The following is a 16,209-nucleotide window of genomic DNA, read 5'->3' as shown; positions in this document are numbered from 1 at the left end:
CTTTCATTACACTGTCTTCTTTACCACTGCTACATTGGAACCATTCATTCATTCGTCTTGTCCTGGGTTTATCCCAGCTGTCATCGAGCGAAAGGTGGGGTACACTCTGGACAGGTCACCAGTCTATCGCAGTGGTACCAGTAAGGTATAAATGGAATAAATGAAGTGGTAGGAATGAAAACAGGCCTTTAAAGCCCTACTTTATATATCCTGGTCAATAATACACTCTGTTGACTGGAAAACAAATAAACTGAGTCCTCAGTCGACCTGATCAATGTTACAAGTAAGTTTGTATTTTGAGCAGAACTGAAAACAGTTACCTAAGAAAAAACTACATTTATGACAACCCCTGACTGGTTTTCTTATCACCCGCGTATAGGTGGCAGTTTTTTTTCTTTCATGGGACCTGCTAATAATGCTGTATGAATTTTTTATGTTCTCATATATTTAATTTTTTTTGGACGGTTTCTCTTCCCAACAGTATGCGCCTTTCTAAGTATTAAAAGCAAATTTGTGTTGGCATTTTCCATCCACCAAAAGACAAAGTAGGCTACGTTTGAAATGGGTACGTACCAGCTGACAGAAGGCTGAAACCTTAGTGAGGGAGCGTCAAGCGGAGTGCCACAGTACCCGGGGCCGCCTGAATGGAAGCAGTCGGGACAGACGAGACAGCTAGCGGCTAGATAGCCGGTGTGTTATGTGGAGGAGACTCGGGAGTATGGGGGAGTGGTTTGCAATTTTCTAGTAGCAAAAACGCAGATTCCTTACTGTACCAGGAGGCTAATCTAATAAAACGGATGTCAAGATCCGGGCCTCAAATGGAGAAAAGGACCTCGCGTGAGACCCAGAATGGAGCGGCAGGGCACCCCAGACTGTCCGGTGAGCGAGAGGAGACCCCGGGGCAGGAGGCGAAAAGCGGACAGGGGAGCACTGTGATGTCGGATCGAGACACCACGGAGAAGGTGAAATCGCAACGTGGGAATTGCGAATCGGCTGAGAACCAGGCTGAAACCAGAGAGGAAGAAGATGTCGGCACATACGAAGAGGAATTAGACCCAAGAATCCAGGCACGTTACGAAAATAATGATTAGTATCACTGCAACAGCAAGGAGTTATGTTTGTGTTTTCGAACACTGCTGCGTCATATTGAAATAGCAATACTGCATAAAGCACGAGAATATCCGTCTCTCCATTATGGTACTTAGGACGGGCAGCTTTCAGCCAGCTGTCAGGACAGCGACGGGACGACTTTATTTCCAGGAGCCTTCCAGCCTCTCTGTTCTTGTTCCGCCCATCTGCCGTTAACACATATCCCTCTCTCTCTGTGCCTCCAGGAGGAGCTGGAGCACCTCAACCAGGCCAGCGACGAGATCAACAAGCTGGAGCTGCAGCTGGATGTGAGAAAGTTGTTTGTTTTATTGTCGCAGTCAGCATCAGGCCCATGCCTGGATATGTTGATACCCTAGGACAGATGGTGCCCTCCTGTTAACTCATCTTTTCAATTGGTCTTCATTCTAGAATGCACTGATCAGGCCGAACATTATGACCACCTTCCTAATATTGTGTAGGTCTCCCTTGTGCCTCCAAAACAGTTGTGACTCATCAGAGAATGGACATGGGCCTTCTGAGGGTGTCCTGTGGTGTCTGGCAACAGAATGTAGTTAGTGGGGGCCTTTGGGTCCTATGGGTTGAGGGGAGGGGCCTCTGTGGATCATCCCACAGATACTTGATCAATTTGGGATCTAGTGAATTTGGAGGCCAGGTCAACCAACACCTTGTGCTGTTCTTCATGTTTATTTAGTTGTTCCTAAACTGTTCTTGTGTGTGTGTCTGTGTTAGACTGCATTCTGCTGGGGATGGCTGCTGCCATCAAGGAGTGTCATTGCTCTGGGATGGGGGTGCCTGGTCTGGTCTTGGTGGGTGCATTATTAAGTAACATCCACATAAATGCCAGGTCCAAAAGTTTCCCAGCAGAACATTGAATTGTCATAAGATGGTCATTGTTATTCTATTCACCTGTCAGTGGTCATAATGTTGTGGCTGATCAGTCTGTATTATCAACATTTCTTTTTTAGTGCATTATTTTTATTTGTATGTTAGATAAGTTTGAAAGTAGTTCAGGAATCTCAAATTCATTTTTTTTTTATTTTTTCCTGACATGGCTGGGCTAGCTGGATTGATTTGCAATATTTTGTCATTTGTGTGCTCCCTTCAGGATGCCAGGTCCAGCTACAGGAGGATTCTTACTGATTCTGCCAGGAAGCTCAACTCTCAGGCCTCCCAACTCGGTGCCTGCATTGAGAAAGCAAGACCCTACTATGAAGCTCGCAGACTTGCCAAAGAGGTGCGTGTTATTGCTGCTCGTGAAGTTTCACTAAATGTGCATTGTGTCCACAGTGTGAGTCCAAAAAAAAGGCAACTGGACTTGTAGAGTTTTTTTTGTTTTTTGTTTTCCGTCCATAGTGTGAGATATATAGCTACACCCAGATGGCTTTTCATTAGGTCTCAGTGGGCAGTTCTAACAAGCATAAACATTTTTATGAAGCGTAATTCAACTTATAGCCTCTTCTTTGGTACCTGACTTCTCAACATCACCTGGTGTTGAATAAAACACAGCCTAACCTATGCTACAGACAGCTAAGGGGCCGGAATTTAGTGTTTGTTAGGGGGTTTTATTTTGAAATTCTCCTGTATTAAATAATGATGATTAACAGAAAATATGACAAAAAAATATATTTTTCACAAAAAAAGTGTAATCAATTATATAATTATATAACAAAGACATGAATGGATGATTGTAGAACATTGCTTTTTCAGCACCATAAATATTTCACAGCACTGCATGCAAGTTGATGTTTGTGCTTACTAGCTTAAGTGTGATAGAGGGCAATTTACATTTTAATTTTCACCTAAAAACACAGAAGTACTTAGTTACTGATAAATGCCACAAAAGTTCTTCCACTGTGTGTTCAAACAATTAAGTTCAAATCATTGTGTATACATGTGAAATGTGCACCGGAGACACTTCACTATAAGCAGGATTTGTGGTCTTCTAATCAAAGATGATTTTGTAGTGGTAGAAGAAACGCAGCAGACATAATTGTAAATGGAAAGGCATTTGCAGTAGGGAGAGATGGGAAATGTCTGGTTAAAACTGAACTGTAGAAATGAAAATGTTACAGTCATGCAAGAGGTATTGCAGTTTTGAGTCAAGTATGAAGTACAAATATGAAACAGAAAACATTCACTACTACTGTGACGACATGTTAGCGTCTCTTTTTAAGCTTAGTTTAAACACTGGACACTATTTTAGCAAACGAGTGATCTGCAGGGAAGAGAACTGGAGGTTGTGTTATTGCAAGATGAGCAGAAAAGAGAGAAAGAAAGCAGTCAGGCTATTCCAAAGTCCATTAAACCATGCAGAGTGAGATGTTTGACCAATAATATAGGTTTCCATTGAGCGAAGCTTGAGTTTGACTCTCTAATTTCTCTCCTTGGCTGAATCCAGATCCAAAAATCCACAGCGCCACGCAAGTAAAGTCAGTTGTTTACTTTCATGCCAGGTTTAACTAGAACAACTGTCCATTACAAATTCAACTGAACAAAACCTTCACTTAAATGAGAGAAAAAAAGAAACAAGAATGAGAGGTCAAAAAACTCTGTTGCTCCAGTTCCCTATTATCTGGCAGTTATTAAAACAAGGCTCTACTGCCCCCTAGCAGCACTAGACAAAAACTACGTCTAGTGTTTAACAGTCAAGTAAGACAATGTCTAGACTTAACACGCTCTCTTGTGGGCATCCTCACAAGGCTTTAACAAGAACAAGTGGCTGTTTGATGATGTGGATGCCATGTACCATCACATCAGCGTTAGCAATGAAGACACAGATTTCCCCATTTGTCTGGTGGTCTGATGGTCACTACAGGCAGGAGCTTGCTAAACACAAAGGGCTGATCCACATCTTGGGGGCAAACTTCGACTGACTGTTCAGCTTTCAGCAGTTGCTCAACATGATTGCTGATGAGGAGATAAGTTTGTTGTGCCAGTCTTTGTACAGCTGCATAAATTCTGATGCAAATGAGATGCTTATGGAAGATACTTACAAGATACTTAGTGCTCCTCAATACGAATGTCAAAGCTCAATCCACTCTGATGATAGCTTGAGCAAGTGTCGCATCACTAAAATTTCCAACCATACCAAGAATGGAACCGACTGCAGCCACAGTTGCAATCAACATGAACATGCTTCTGACGAGTTGGAAGTGGATCTTCACGACTCAGTCCTTTGGACAGATGGCGCGGCTGTGCTAGAATACTTGAAGACTTTTGTTCCAAACAGAGTCTCAGTCATACTCGAGCATGCACAAACTTTCCATTGGAGACTCTGTATGTCAGTACTACTGGCTGATCTTGTTGTAGGAAGACAGGCTGTTTAATCATTTTTTTAACGTGAAAGCTGGCTTTCAAGGCAGTTTTTTTTGCATTATGCACAAGACCAGTGGGCCAAGAATCCTGGAATGCTGGACATTAACAGCACTAAGCACATGTTGTTTAGGTGAAGGAGTCCAAGCATGCAACAGACAGTCTGATGATCCACTACTCACCCAGGACAAATCTAAAACGAGCAGCTGCTTGGTTTATGATACTGAAAGGCTTGTTTAAGGAGATGAAAGATAGGACAAAGACACACAAAGCAGACACTGTAATAAGTAATGTCAAAAACATTCAAAGAATGTTTGGTAATGCTAAGGCGTGTCAAAGGGTGAAGTAAAGTCTCTCCCTCTACAAATTGAATCCAATACTTCAGGATGGTATGATATGAATTGGAGGACACTTGAGCTAAGTGGCTATGCCCTGTGATTCCAAGCAACAAGCCATCATGCTGAAGGATTTGTATATCACGAAGCTTGTACTAAGACATTACATGCCATGCCAGAGGGCACATAGCATGCTGGCTGAGCTGTGTCATACACCTATCAGCCACAACATTAAAACCACTGACAGGAGAAGTAAATAACATTGACCGTCCTTTGACAATTCGATGTTCTGCTGGGAAACTTTTGGACCTGGCATTCATGTGGATGTTACTTAGACATGTACCACCCACCTAGACCAGACCAGACACCCCCACCCCATAGCAATGACACTCCTTGATGGCAGCAGCCATCCCCAGCAGGATGCAGCCTGACACAGACACAGGCTCAATAATGGTTTAGGAACAACTAAAAAAATATGAAAAACAACATAAGGTGTTTACCTGGCCTCCAAATTCACTAGATCCCAAACTGATCAAGTATCTGTGGAATGATCCACAGAGGCCCCTCCCCTCAACCCATAGGACCCAAAGGCCCCCACTAATAACATTCTGTTGCCAGACACCACAGGACACCCTCAGAAGGCCCATGTCCATTCTCTGAATCAGAACTGTTTTGGAGACACAAGGGAGGCCCAAACAATATTTGGCAGGTGGACATAATGTTATGCCTGATTGGTTTAGATTCTGTAGGGAAGGCTTTATGAGTGGTCGGAACCCAAGACTGTTGATGCAGGCTGGATCCTGTCATGACATACCTTTGCGTGGAAATTCTATGAGGTGTGTTAGTTATTAGGCAACGAGATCTGCTGTGGGCTCTCCGCTGTTCAGTGGTGACTTTGAAGACTTCTGCCTGCGATCTTCCTCCTGACCTCTGTTGTTCTGTCAGTAGGCAGATAAACAATCTGTGAGTCTCTGATCTGTGAGGTTGGAATAGGACTAACTCACTTACTACTGTCCATAACTAACATCTATTATCTTGAACTGTACAAGAAAACCCTAAAAAATCCTTAACAGTGGACACAGTGCGTACCCTCTCATTGATCACTTTGTTCGTTACTACCTCAGTCCTCAGTACATCAGAGATTAATGAGCCATTGAATTTTGTAGGAATGTCTTGATTGCTAGCTAACAGAATGTTTTTCCAATGATCAGGAAAAACAACAACAACAAAACCGCTATGAAAAGGCCCGCGACCCATTCTGGAACCCACTGAAATCAAATTGCCGTGTTTGCAATTTGAAAAACAAAACAACGATAACAGCTTGACACTGACTGGACTATATGCAGAAGGATGACAAAAATGTCAACAACAGTGACTGACAACTAGCCAAACGCTATCTCGCCTGATCACCCGCAATTAAAAAATTCAAATTCAATTCAATTCAATTCAATTAATTTCAGTTCAAAATTTATTGTTATGTGCACAGTATAGAAACACGTTTCCTTGTACAATGAAATTCTTTGTTTGCCGTCTACCCAAATTCCTAACTATAGAAAAACATTAGAAATAGAATATAAAAAGATATATATAATACAAAATGTAAAATAACTAGTGCAAATATCAATGTGCAAATGGAGATGCAAATAATGAACTGAAAAATGTAAACAGAAACTGATCAAGTGAACAGTGCATTATATGGCATGAAGTAGTCCATGATTTTAGTCTATGATTTTAGACTCCTGTTAGCTGTTAAGGAGTCTGATGGCAGTGGGGGGAAAGGACTTCTGCAGTCTCGAGATCCTACATTTCACACTCCTGTACTTCCAGCCTGAAGGTAGGAGTGTGAACACTCTGTGTTGGGGGTGGGTGGGGTCCTTAGTGATGGAAGCAGCTCTCCTGTGGACTCTGTGCTTATAGATGCTCTGCAGAGAGGGCAGTGGAGTCCTGGTGATCCTCGAACCAGTCTTCACCACTCTCTGCAGGCGTTTGCGGTCCATGGCTGTAGTGCTGCCGTACCACACGGTGATGCAGCTGGTCAAGATGATCTGAATGATGCAGCTGTAGAAGTTGCGAGGATCTTAGGCGACATGCCGAACTTCCTCAGCCTCCTCAGGAAGTACAGCTGCTGTTGACCAGCTGTGTGGTGTTCAGTGTCCAGGTGAGGTCTTCCGTGATGTGGACCCCTAGGTGCTTGAAGCTGCTTATCCTTTCCACTTCAAGTTCTCATCTATTTCCTCATCTGTAAAATAGTTATGATTTGTTTTAGGTTTATATTATGAAATATAATGGTCTATTTAGTCTGTCTGTTTAGTCTAGTGTCAGTATTAGCTGAGATGGAAAAATGGAATGGAAGGGGCAGGTGTGGCAGTTAATCAATGTGCTGAGAAGTCATTTGAGACTGTAACTGATCTAATGAAAATGTGTGGGGAAAGAGCAGAGGTCTAATTGAAAGCAATAAAGAAAATAAAGTATTAATCTGAACTGTTAATCACTGTCATTTGTAGTTATAAAAATGCAAATTAGAAAATGTTGCCAAGGTCATATCAATTATGTTCATATGCAGATTCCAGCAGTATGTAAACCACAACATGCTTGTGCAGCTTATCATCACACTGCTTTCTCATACAGAGGCCTTTGCACATGACCAGAGTAAGCTTTGTGCTAGACTAGATGCACATTTCTACAAGCTTTGACAGAACTCACCTTGCTGCCTGTCAGGAATATCCTTGCTGTTAAAACCCCAGCACCACTGAGGTTTTATTTTGAGGTGTCCCAATATACATATAACAAACATGTCAACTAACTCTGTAAGAAACAATCATTTTTTAATCACAAATAAAAATGCTGAATTCACTGTCAATAGATCTCATAATTTTATGTTAAATTACTTTAATCCAACACTTAGTTGCTCATCTCTTTAAATTAATGTGTAGTAATCTTTTCCTTACCACTCGTGTTCCTTCTGTGATGGGAACACACATAAACAGTGAGGTAGCATCCTAGGATACAATGGTTTCAAAATCATTGTGTCCTATTATGTTACTTCACGTTTGATAGAACCAACCTCAACCCCACTCTACTGAGAAACAGCCAACTTTAGATTGTTTCGGCAGTTCAGTGCACTGAGGAATGTATAGATATCGGACAAACTAAACAACTAATTCACAAACACATGGCTCAACACAGGAGAGTCAGATCGTCAGACCAGGATTCAGCAGTTCACCTATTCCTGAAGGACAAAGGACGTACACATTTCAGCCAGAGAAGACATTTGAAAGGGCAGTAAAGGAAGCCATTTATGTCAAATTGGAAGACTCCTCTCTGAGCAGGGGAGGTGGTCTTATCAAAATGTTTCACCCCTGTTCACACCTGGAGACTGGAGTCTCTGACCATTAATTGGTTGTTAGCATACCATTCCTTGTTGTGAAGAAATTCCTCCGATTACAGAGTATCTGGCCGCTGGAACTGTTCAGCCATTAGCTAAGCAGTACGTTGACAGCTTCTCAAAATGACATGTTTAAAGATAATTATACCCACTAGGATGTTGTGAGAATATAAATGTAGCCATTCTGGGGTAGGCAGAAAGGCATCTGCACGTATCCTGTGTCTGTTCCAAATGAGATTTCATTGTTCTGATAAACAATAGAACAATGACCAGCTCTGCTTTGCTTGTATACTTCAATTTAGTCAGTCCCATTTAGTGTTGCAGTAGCTATTGTTTTTTAATAAATAGTTTAATAGCTGCCTCTGTCTGTTCCCACAGGCCCAACAGGAGACCCAGAAAGCAGCTCTGAGGTATGAAAGGGCTGTGTCCATGCACACTGCTGCCAGAGAAATGGTGTTTGTGGCAGAACAGGGCCTCTTGGCTGACAAGAACACCATGGACCCAACCTGGCAGGAAATGCTTAATCACGCCACCGCCAAGGTATACACCCCACCCAAGCACTAGAACGGTGCAATATATGTAGGCAAAATTAGTGAAATTTGGCAGATTCATTTTGAAAAAAAATCAGAGAGAAACAGACAGTCACAGAAGGGTGAGTGTTATAGATGTCCAGGAGGGAGGGGAGTAAGGCACCAATGAACATGCCTGCTGCATTCACTATGTGCTTCAGGGTTTTCTGATCTGTGATGGACAGCTGCCAAACCACACAGTGATGTGCGGCGTTCATACTTGCATAGTATTGTTTGTACAGATCTGGTACCTTCAGGCATTTAGAAAGGGCCCGCATTTTTTTTGTTTTAGCTGACTTTCCCATGATGTTAAACAAAGAGGCACTGAGTTCGAAGGTATGGGAAATACATCCAGGGGTACACTGTGACTCAAGTGTTGTCAGGTAGATTCAGAAGCTTTTAATGAAGCACAACATTATGATTCTCTTACATACTGCACTATAAATTGGACAGAGCGCTTAAGCCCTCAATGGAAGGGAAGACCTTGTATAAAATCTATCCAACAGGTCCAGGTCAAGGCAATATTCTTATGATTTTCGGCTATTTTCTAAAAATGCAAATGCATAAAATGTTTCATGAGTTTGAACAAGAAACTGGATTAATCACTGTCAGTGTCAGTAATTGGAAACAGCAAACTGTTGAAGTAGTTTATGTTAGAGCCCGACATGGGGCCAAAAAGATCTAGCATGAGTAGTTGTTTTAGTACAGGTTCTATCACATTGGATGTGACATTTGTCTCCCCAGGACATACCCCTAATGTCCTCTTCAGCACCAAGCACTATAGCGAGTGGCAATTTGGTGAATCCTGCACTGTCTGTCAGCAACAGTGTAGAATGAGTCGAATAAGTGGAATGCAACAGTACACAGAAGGTGTTGAAATTTATGTAGTAAATGAGCATGATTATTCTGTTCATAGCTAATAAAAGTTATTTATTTTTCTATTTGTGAAAAATATTGCTTTAAAGCAACACACAAATAAGGGACTGGGTGAGTTCTTTACTATATATATATATATATGATGTGAGTCATATGCTTATATTATATCATGTGCTTGTATTATAAATAGTATATATTTAATTTAATTTGCTTTTGTTTCTGAAGAAATGATAAGATCAAATATATCTGTTGATGCCAAGACGTGTTCAGCAAATATGATTAATCAGGACAAAGCACATGTCTGTGAATATTCGACTGATGGATGAGTCATGAACAATGAAATCCTTTTTAATGTTATTAGTAACACCCATTCTTCTCCTTTGACAAGTCAAAATGCTAGAACCATGTTAGACTTGGAGGTAGAGGCTGAAGGAAAAGTGTAATTTGGTCATGCAGCCTTTCTACTCTCAGTCACATTTCCTGTGCTCTTCAGGTGAATGAGGCAGAGGCGGAGCGCTTTCGCAGTGAGCAGGAGCATCAGCGTGTCACTCAACTCTGCCAGGATGCAGAGGCTCGAGTCCAGACTCTCCAGAAAGCCCTCAGGAAAGTCATCCTCAAGTCCAAACCTTACTTTGAACTCAAGGCTCAGTTTAATCACATATTGGAGGTTGGTACAATCATTTTATTTTTTGCAAGATAATAGAATTTAAACTGGAAGCCACAAACTGATTGCTTAAGCATTTCTATAGTAACCAACAGTGAGCAGGGACAAGCTCCTGCTTCAATCAACTAATGTGACTTTTATTTGGTTTTGTTGACCAAAGTTGCTTTGGCAGTCAAATAGATTACAGTGTTTCACAGAAAGTTGTTGTAACTCCAGTGTACATTTTTATATTTGCCAGAAAATGTTCATGCTTGATAAGAGTGGAAGACTGAACAATCAGCCTTATGTGACAAACAAATGTATGAGGTCCTGTACATATGTTGACGCTTGCCACTGTAATTCTACTCGTTATACTGTGTATCTTAGCCTGAACCTTTGTTTATTCCTCATTTGTTATTCTTGGATGGTATATTCAGGTTTTATGGTAGGTGAACCCAAAACAGACGGGAGACAGAGTAACAGAAATAACTGAGTTTATGTACCTAATGAAGTGGCAATATTCTTGAGGCAGGCAATGCGAACTGAGGATCCAAAGCTCAAGCATGGTCTGGTAGCTGAGATTGTGAGAGTTGATCACGGCAGGAGAACCCAGGGGAGTCCAAGGAACTTGATCAAGCAGGTCCAGAAACACGGACTTTGGACCCCAGTAAAACTAGAGGAGTAGAAGGAGGGGAGGTAGAAGCAGAGGTCATGACAACGCCTGCTTAAACACAGCAGTGCCTTTTTTTACTCACCTCCAGTAAGTTGTTTTTTTTTTTTTTTTTTCTGGAGTCATGGTTGTCTTACTTCCCTTCAGCTCCGCAGTCAGTCAGGGTCGCCTGACGTCTCCTCAGCTCCCTGCTCAAACATCTGAGAGAACTTACTCTACTGCCCATCCTCTAGTTAAACTTCCAGAGGGGTTTCATCTTTGCCACCAGCCTCCTGTCTGACCTCCAGTTGGCCTGCTGTCACTGTCAATCTCCTGCCAGGATCCTAGAAACGCTCTACTATAGGTTTACCTGCCTCTGGAGAGTCACCACCACTGCCGTCAGCCTCCTTCTGGGCCTCAAGATAATTTCCCCGTCTGCTTCAAGTCTCATGATGGTCTTTGTCTTCTCTGCTGGTCTCCTGCCCTTGAGAGGGTCCCATCCTCATCCATGGTTTCACCTGTTGGCTACTTCAACGGGACTACTCCTGAGTCATCGGAACTCTGCTGTCCCCTGCTGTTAGTCTTTGGTTCCCCTTGACTTGGCTCCTAGTTTCTAGGTTCTTGATCTGTTCTCCAGATCCACTCCACCCAGCCAGTTCCCTCTGGACTTTCTGAACTTAGGTGACTGGTTCACAGAGACATCTGGGAGCCATCCCATGAAAAGCTTTGGGTTTTGTCTTGTCATCTTTACCAGTTTTATTATGCAATATGTTGCCTTTATGTATTTTAGTTTTAGTCTTGTTGGTTTTCCCATTTATTAATATCAAGTCCATAAACTCAGGACTTGCATATTTGCTATTACACACTTGACAAATTCAACACTGAAGTAGAAACTCTAAAAGTCTGGAGGATACAGTAAATGCTAAATGCATCCTGGGACACCAGGGTCCACACAAGTTACCTCCTGACACGTCCTCTATAAAACGGATGTGCCAAGAACACATCCAGGCATTTGGACTGTACTTGGTTAGATGCAAATTTTAAACTGGAACAGTACAAGTCCACAAGAATGGGAGTACAGATAAGAAAGCATATTGAACGCTTTCTTCTCTTATGAGCCTCACCTGTGTCTCATTATCCTTTCATCCCTGTGTATATATACTCAGTAGTCTGCACACCGTCGTCTGCCAGTTCATCTGCTTTCCCTGCAGGTTCACCCACCATTTCACTGACTTTTAAGTCGTCATGTGGTTACCTCAGTCTTTGTTTTTTTCCTATTTTTTGTTGGACTTATTCTGGACAAGCCTACACTCACCTTCACCTCCAATCTGGCCTCATTCCCCCTTTGTCTTGTATTTGGTTCCTCTGTTGAACTGAAATTACAAAAAGGTGCAAAAGATTCCCTTGTTTAACAGATGGCACTCATAACTGGAGAAACTAGCTCTCTTAGCCAATAAACACTAGCAACAGATAATGGATTTGCAAACACTAGAAAAATTTCTTGAAAGAACTTCAAACTACTTACAGCTCATCAGTGTCATTTGAATACAGGGTAATAACACTGAGATGAATGACAGTTGTTTTACTGCAGAGTTGAACATGTTAGGGTAAAAAATCTCTCCTTAAAACTTCTCTATATGTTTTCACATTCCTTGCAACCATTGTCAGACCTGTGCATTGTCAAGTTTACAGTAAATGTCTTTCTTTGAATTTTAATTGCACATTAACATAGTCAGGGACCAAAGGTATAGCTTGAACTCACAGTATAAGAAGATGGGTTCATGTATCTCGATTGCTTAATAAAGACCAGTTAAAATTAACAAATGAAAAAAGTTCAAAATACATGAGAATGTGTTCGTAATCCTCATCGCATCCTTTCTGTTTTTCAGGAACATAAGGCTAAAGTAGTACATCTGGAGGAGCAGGTGGCAAAAGTAAAAACGCATTACTCCGTGGCCCTGCGGAACCTAGAGCAGATCAGCGAACAGATCCATGCCCAGAGGGGGCAAATCAGGGCAAGCAGGGGGCGTCCTGTGGACTGCGGTGGGCGGAGCTCCCCTGTAGGTGCCGAGGCTGTAATTGGGATTCACATCAGCAGCTGTGTGGGAGTTGGTGGTGTAAATTACAACTGGGCAGTTGGCGAGAAAACCCGGTTGTGGGTGGAGAGGCACAGAGAGAGTGGCTGGGGCCAGAGGGAGCAGCTGGTAGCAGAGCATGCAGACTCAGACTGCATGTCAGTTATCAGCCTGCAGACCATAACCTCTGACCTGGAAAAGTGTGACTCTGTGGAGCACTTGGGTGACCTAAGTGATGCCGGTAGTATGTTGGTTGAGGACAGGGATCACGACAGAAAGCCTAATAAGAGCCCAGTCAGCAGGGAGATAGTGACCGTGGGAGCCCAGCAGGAAAGGGTAGGGCAAGAGAAGGGAGAGATGCAGGGAAGTTTTGTTAGGCAGCACCACAGAAGTATTAGTCTATGATAGTCAGCAGCAGGAGGAAGCTGATGAGTGAGGATCATACTGAGCATTTCAGGGATCACAGCAGAACTTATGAGTGCAGAGAGTATGTGCCCCTAACTAAGAGGCAGTAGATGAGCTGATAGAAATGTGAAAAGCCATGGCTGACAGTGACTGACACTGTAGTTAGGAAAAGAGCAGGTACATCAGCAGGTACATCAGTCACACAGTAAGGAGTCTTTATGTGACAGCAATAACCAGATAGAACAGCCCTGCGGAGAACACTGGCCTCACCACACACATCTCAGGAAAACAAAATACTCTAGATTACAAACGTAACAGTGTTAACATGTTGTAGTGTCTAATTCATTCATCTGATTGTAATTCCATGTTGACATTGTATCTGCTTGTTTTTGCTTTATTGGTTGTTTTAGGGGTACTTTTATTTTCTACTACTTGAAGTGCAACATCAGCTAGACTGTGCACAAGGGTCAGCTTTCCTTAGAAGCATATTTTAATTAAAGCGGCACATCCGCACAGGCACATCCCAGCATCTGAATCAACCCGGACATGCCAAAAGACAAATTTGGGCTGACAGTCTGGACAAAGCCAAGTTGACTTCAGACTTTATAGGCAGGGACAGATGTCTCCAAGGCACAGGAACAGGAATCACACAATTATTGCATAACCAAATTGGGACATTTGAAGATGGTTGTTCCTGTTGTAGACCTAAAATGAGACTAGTCAAATAACATAAATTAACATGAACACCATTAGTTATCCTATTAATGAGAAATACATACATTTGCAATGTTAAGATTCAAAGATCTTTAGAATATTTTTTTTTAAGGAATAGGTATTTATTCTTTCACTATACAAGTGTTAGAGTAATGCTACCCTATAAAGTTGTAGTTGTCCCAAAATGAACTTAATTGATTGGTAATTCATAGGTCTTAAAATATGTGCAAAGCTTCTTTGTTGACTGACCTGGTTCAGTCAGAGCGAAACTGTGGAAAAAGACTGTTTTGTTTAGCTGATTGTGTAAATAATCTCTTCAAGGGTCATGCTTAGTGCAAGATGACAAAGTGGTTTCTAGTACACTTGGATATCTTTTTTTTATGACTGTCACACGAGAGGCCTGGAGCTTTGCTGTTGCACTGAGAGCCATACCTTTAGCCAAATGTTAGAGATATTGAAGACTTATTTTAAGTGCCTGTGAATTGGGTTTGATTAGCCAAAAATGACCCTACTATAATATCCCAAGATAAGTGGTAACAAGTAGTGTGTGCCCATTTTCAGTTCATTAAAATAATGGAGCTTAAATGGATCCAACGCTTACACTGAAGAACTAGTAGTCTGTAATTATTTTTGAAATGTTTAAGGTAGACTATAGCTTTATAACATAAAAGGAAGTGTTTGATGCATATTATAAACAATATTTTGTTATAGTACTTGCTGTTCTCAGACTGTTCCCAGGAGTAATGCAGGAAGTTCAGAGTTTATCCAGGAACGCTGATAGCGATGTCATGTCTCAAGGTGATGTGGATTGCTGGGCTGTCCTGAATCCATCTCTGTACCTAAGGTACATACATGAATTAGATGTCAACATTCTTGAACACAAAGGAAAAGTGTATTTCCCAAAATGTTGGTTATTTTCAGTAAGAATGTGATCTTGCTCCAGGTTTTGTACTCTGCATTATTGCAGAGGTAGATGATACTGGCAGGACTGGCATGTTTGATTTTCAGTCCATGGCCAGCTGGAATTGATGTATATTGTAAACTGAAATAATAGGTTATCAAGTTTTCACTTGACCTGTTCTAATACGTATAAAGGGAAGTGAAAACTAGAACAGGACTTAAAATCAGACAGTGTTGTGTGCATACTAGGTTTTGCAGAGCTGTGCTATAATTTTATTTAAATAGTAGGCTTGGAAAGTACCTATATGTTTGCACTTGATGTCTTTGTTACAGTGTATTTAATAACTTTATTATAAATAATGGTTAACAAATTTGGAGACTGTATATATTGACAGTTTGTTGCGAGTGAATGTACAGAAAACTGTTGCATAACACTGCTAAGCATCAAGCATCTTATTTTATATGTAAATGTTATTTTATGGTCCTTCAACAGTAAAAAGCTCCAACTAAAATGTAACTTGTGTTATTGTGTTGTAACAGAGGATATTCAGTTTCACATCTAAATGAAGCTGGAAATGATAGTTTTAAATAAAAAGAAAACAAAATCCTAACTCCTGACTTGAGATCATGTTTTACCAGGTAACAGTGCCCTTTTTACTGGTCTCAATCACAATATTTTTTGCAATATTTTTCATATTTTTTAGTTTCCATTTCCTGGATAAAGAAAGATGTAATAATAGACATACGGTGTAGCCATACATAAAGTAACTTAACTGTAAATAAGCTCTCTATAAAAGTAAGGAATCTCTGTCTGTAGTTGTGCATTTTCTCAACGACCATCAGATCATCTGATCTACTTCACACTTGGCAGATGTAAGGATGAACATCCAAGTGAGTGTCCTGTTACTATTGTAATAGTTTCATTACAGTACTGGATAATATCATCATCACCATCATACTCATAAATAGATGACAGCAGTGTTCCTTTATCTGTTGGATATTTTTCTTCTCTTTTTTTTTTCTCTTTTTTCTAAACTGGGCACCTGATGGCGCTGACCTCTTCCTCTCCATGGAGTTCATTTGGCAGTGGAGAATGATTACATTAGCCATCAGTCAAGACTCAGGACTAAACCATTTCACCTTGATTTTTGCACAGCTTTTGTATTAACTTCATTTTGTAACACAAACCATAAAATTCTGTCTGTGAAATGATGGGCCTATATTGTATAATACATT

At 41.2% G+C, this 16,209-nt stretch overlaps 1 protein-coding gene across 1 annotated transcript; it reads left to right on the top strand.

Moving 5' to 3' along the window:
- The first annotated feature begins 549 nt into the window (after window positions 1–549).
- sh3bp5lb (SH3-binding domain protein 5-like, b) lies at window positions 550–14,426 on the top strand. Its single transcript, XM_084563480.1, has 6 exons — window positions 550–1,067; window positions 1,335–1,397; window positions 2,216–2,344; window positions 8,521–8,682; window positions 10,081–10,254; window positions 12,769–14,426. Exons 1-6 carry the CDS (start codon window positions 798–800, stop codon window positions 13,357–13,359), a joined length of 1,389 nt encoding a protein of 462 aa, XP_084419606.1. The 5' UTR covers window positions 550–797; the 3' UTR covers window positions 13,360–14,426.
- Window positions 14,427–16,209: the final 1,783 nt, after the last annotated feature.

This window comes from Chelon labrosus, assembly GCF_963514085.1.
Source record: "Chelon labrosus genome assembly, chromosome: 16".
Classification (NCBI taxonomy): domain Eukaryota; kingdom Metazoa; phylum Chordata; class Actinopteri; order Mugiliformes; family Mugilidae; genus Chelon; species Chelon labrosus.
The sequence above is the reverse complement of the archived record's forward strand: the minus strand, read 5'-3'. Positions and strand labels throughout refer to the sequence as shown.

What these genes read in the sequence shown, in the direction of transcription:
- sh3bp5lb (XM_084563480.1), top strand. Translation starts at nt 798, where the DNA reads ATGTCAAGATCCGGGCCTCAAATGGAGAAAAGGACCTCGCGTGAGACC. An exon ending in AGCTGGAGCTGCAGCTGGAT is followed by an intron (nt 1,398 to 2,215) that starts GTGAGAAAGTTG and finishes TGCTCCCTTCAG; the next exon opens with GATGCCAGGTCCAGCTACAG. An exon ending in TTAATCACGCCACCGCCAAG is followed by an intron (nt 8,683 to 10,080) that starts GTATACACCCCA and finishes TGTGCTCTTCAG; the next exon opens with GTGAATGAGGCAGAGGCGGA.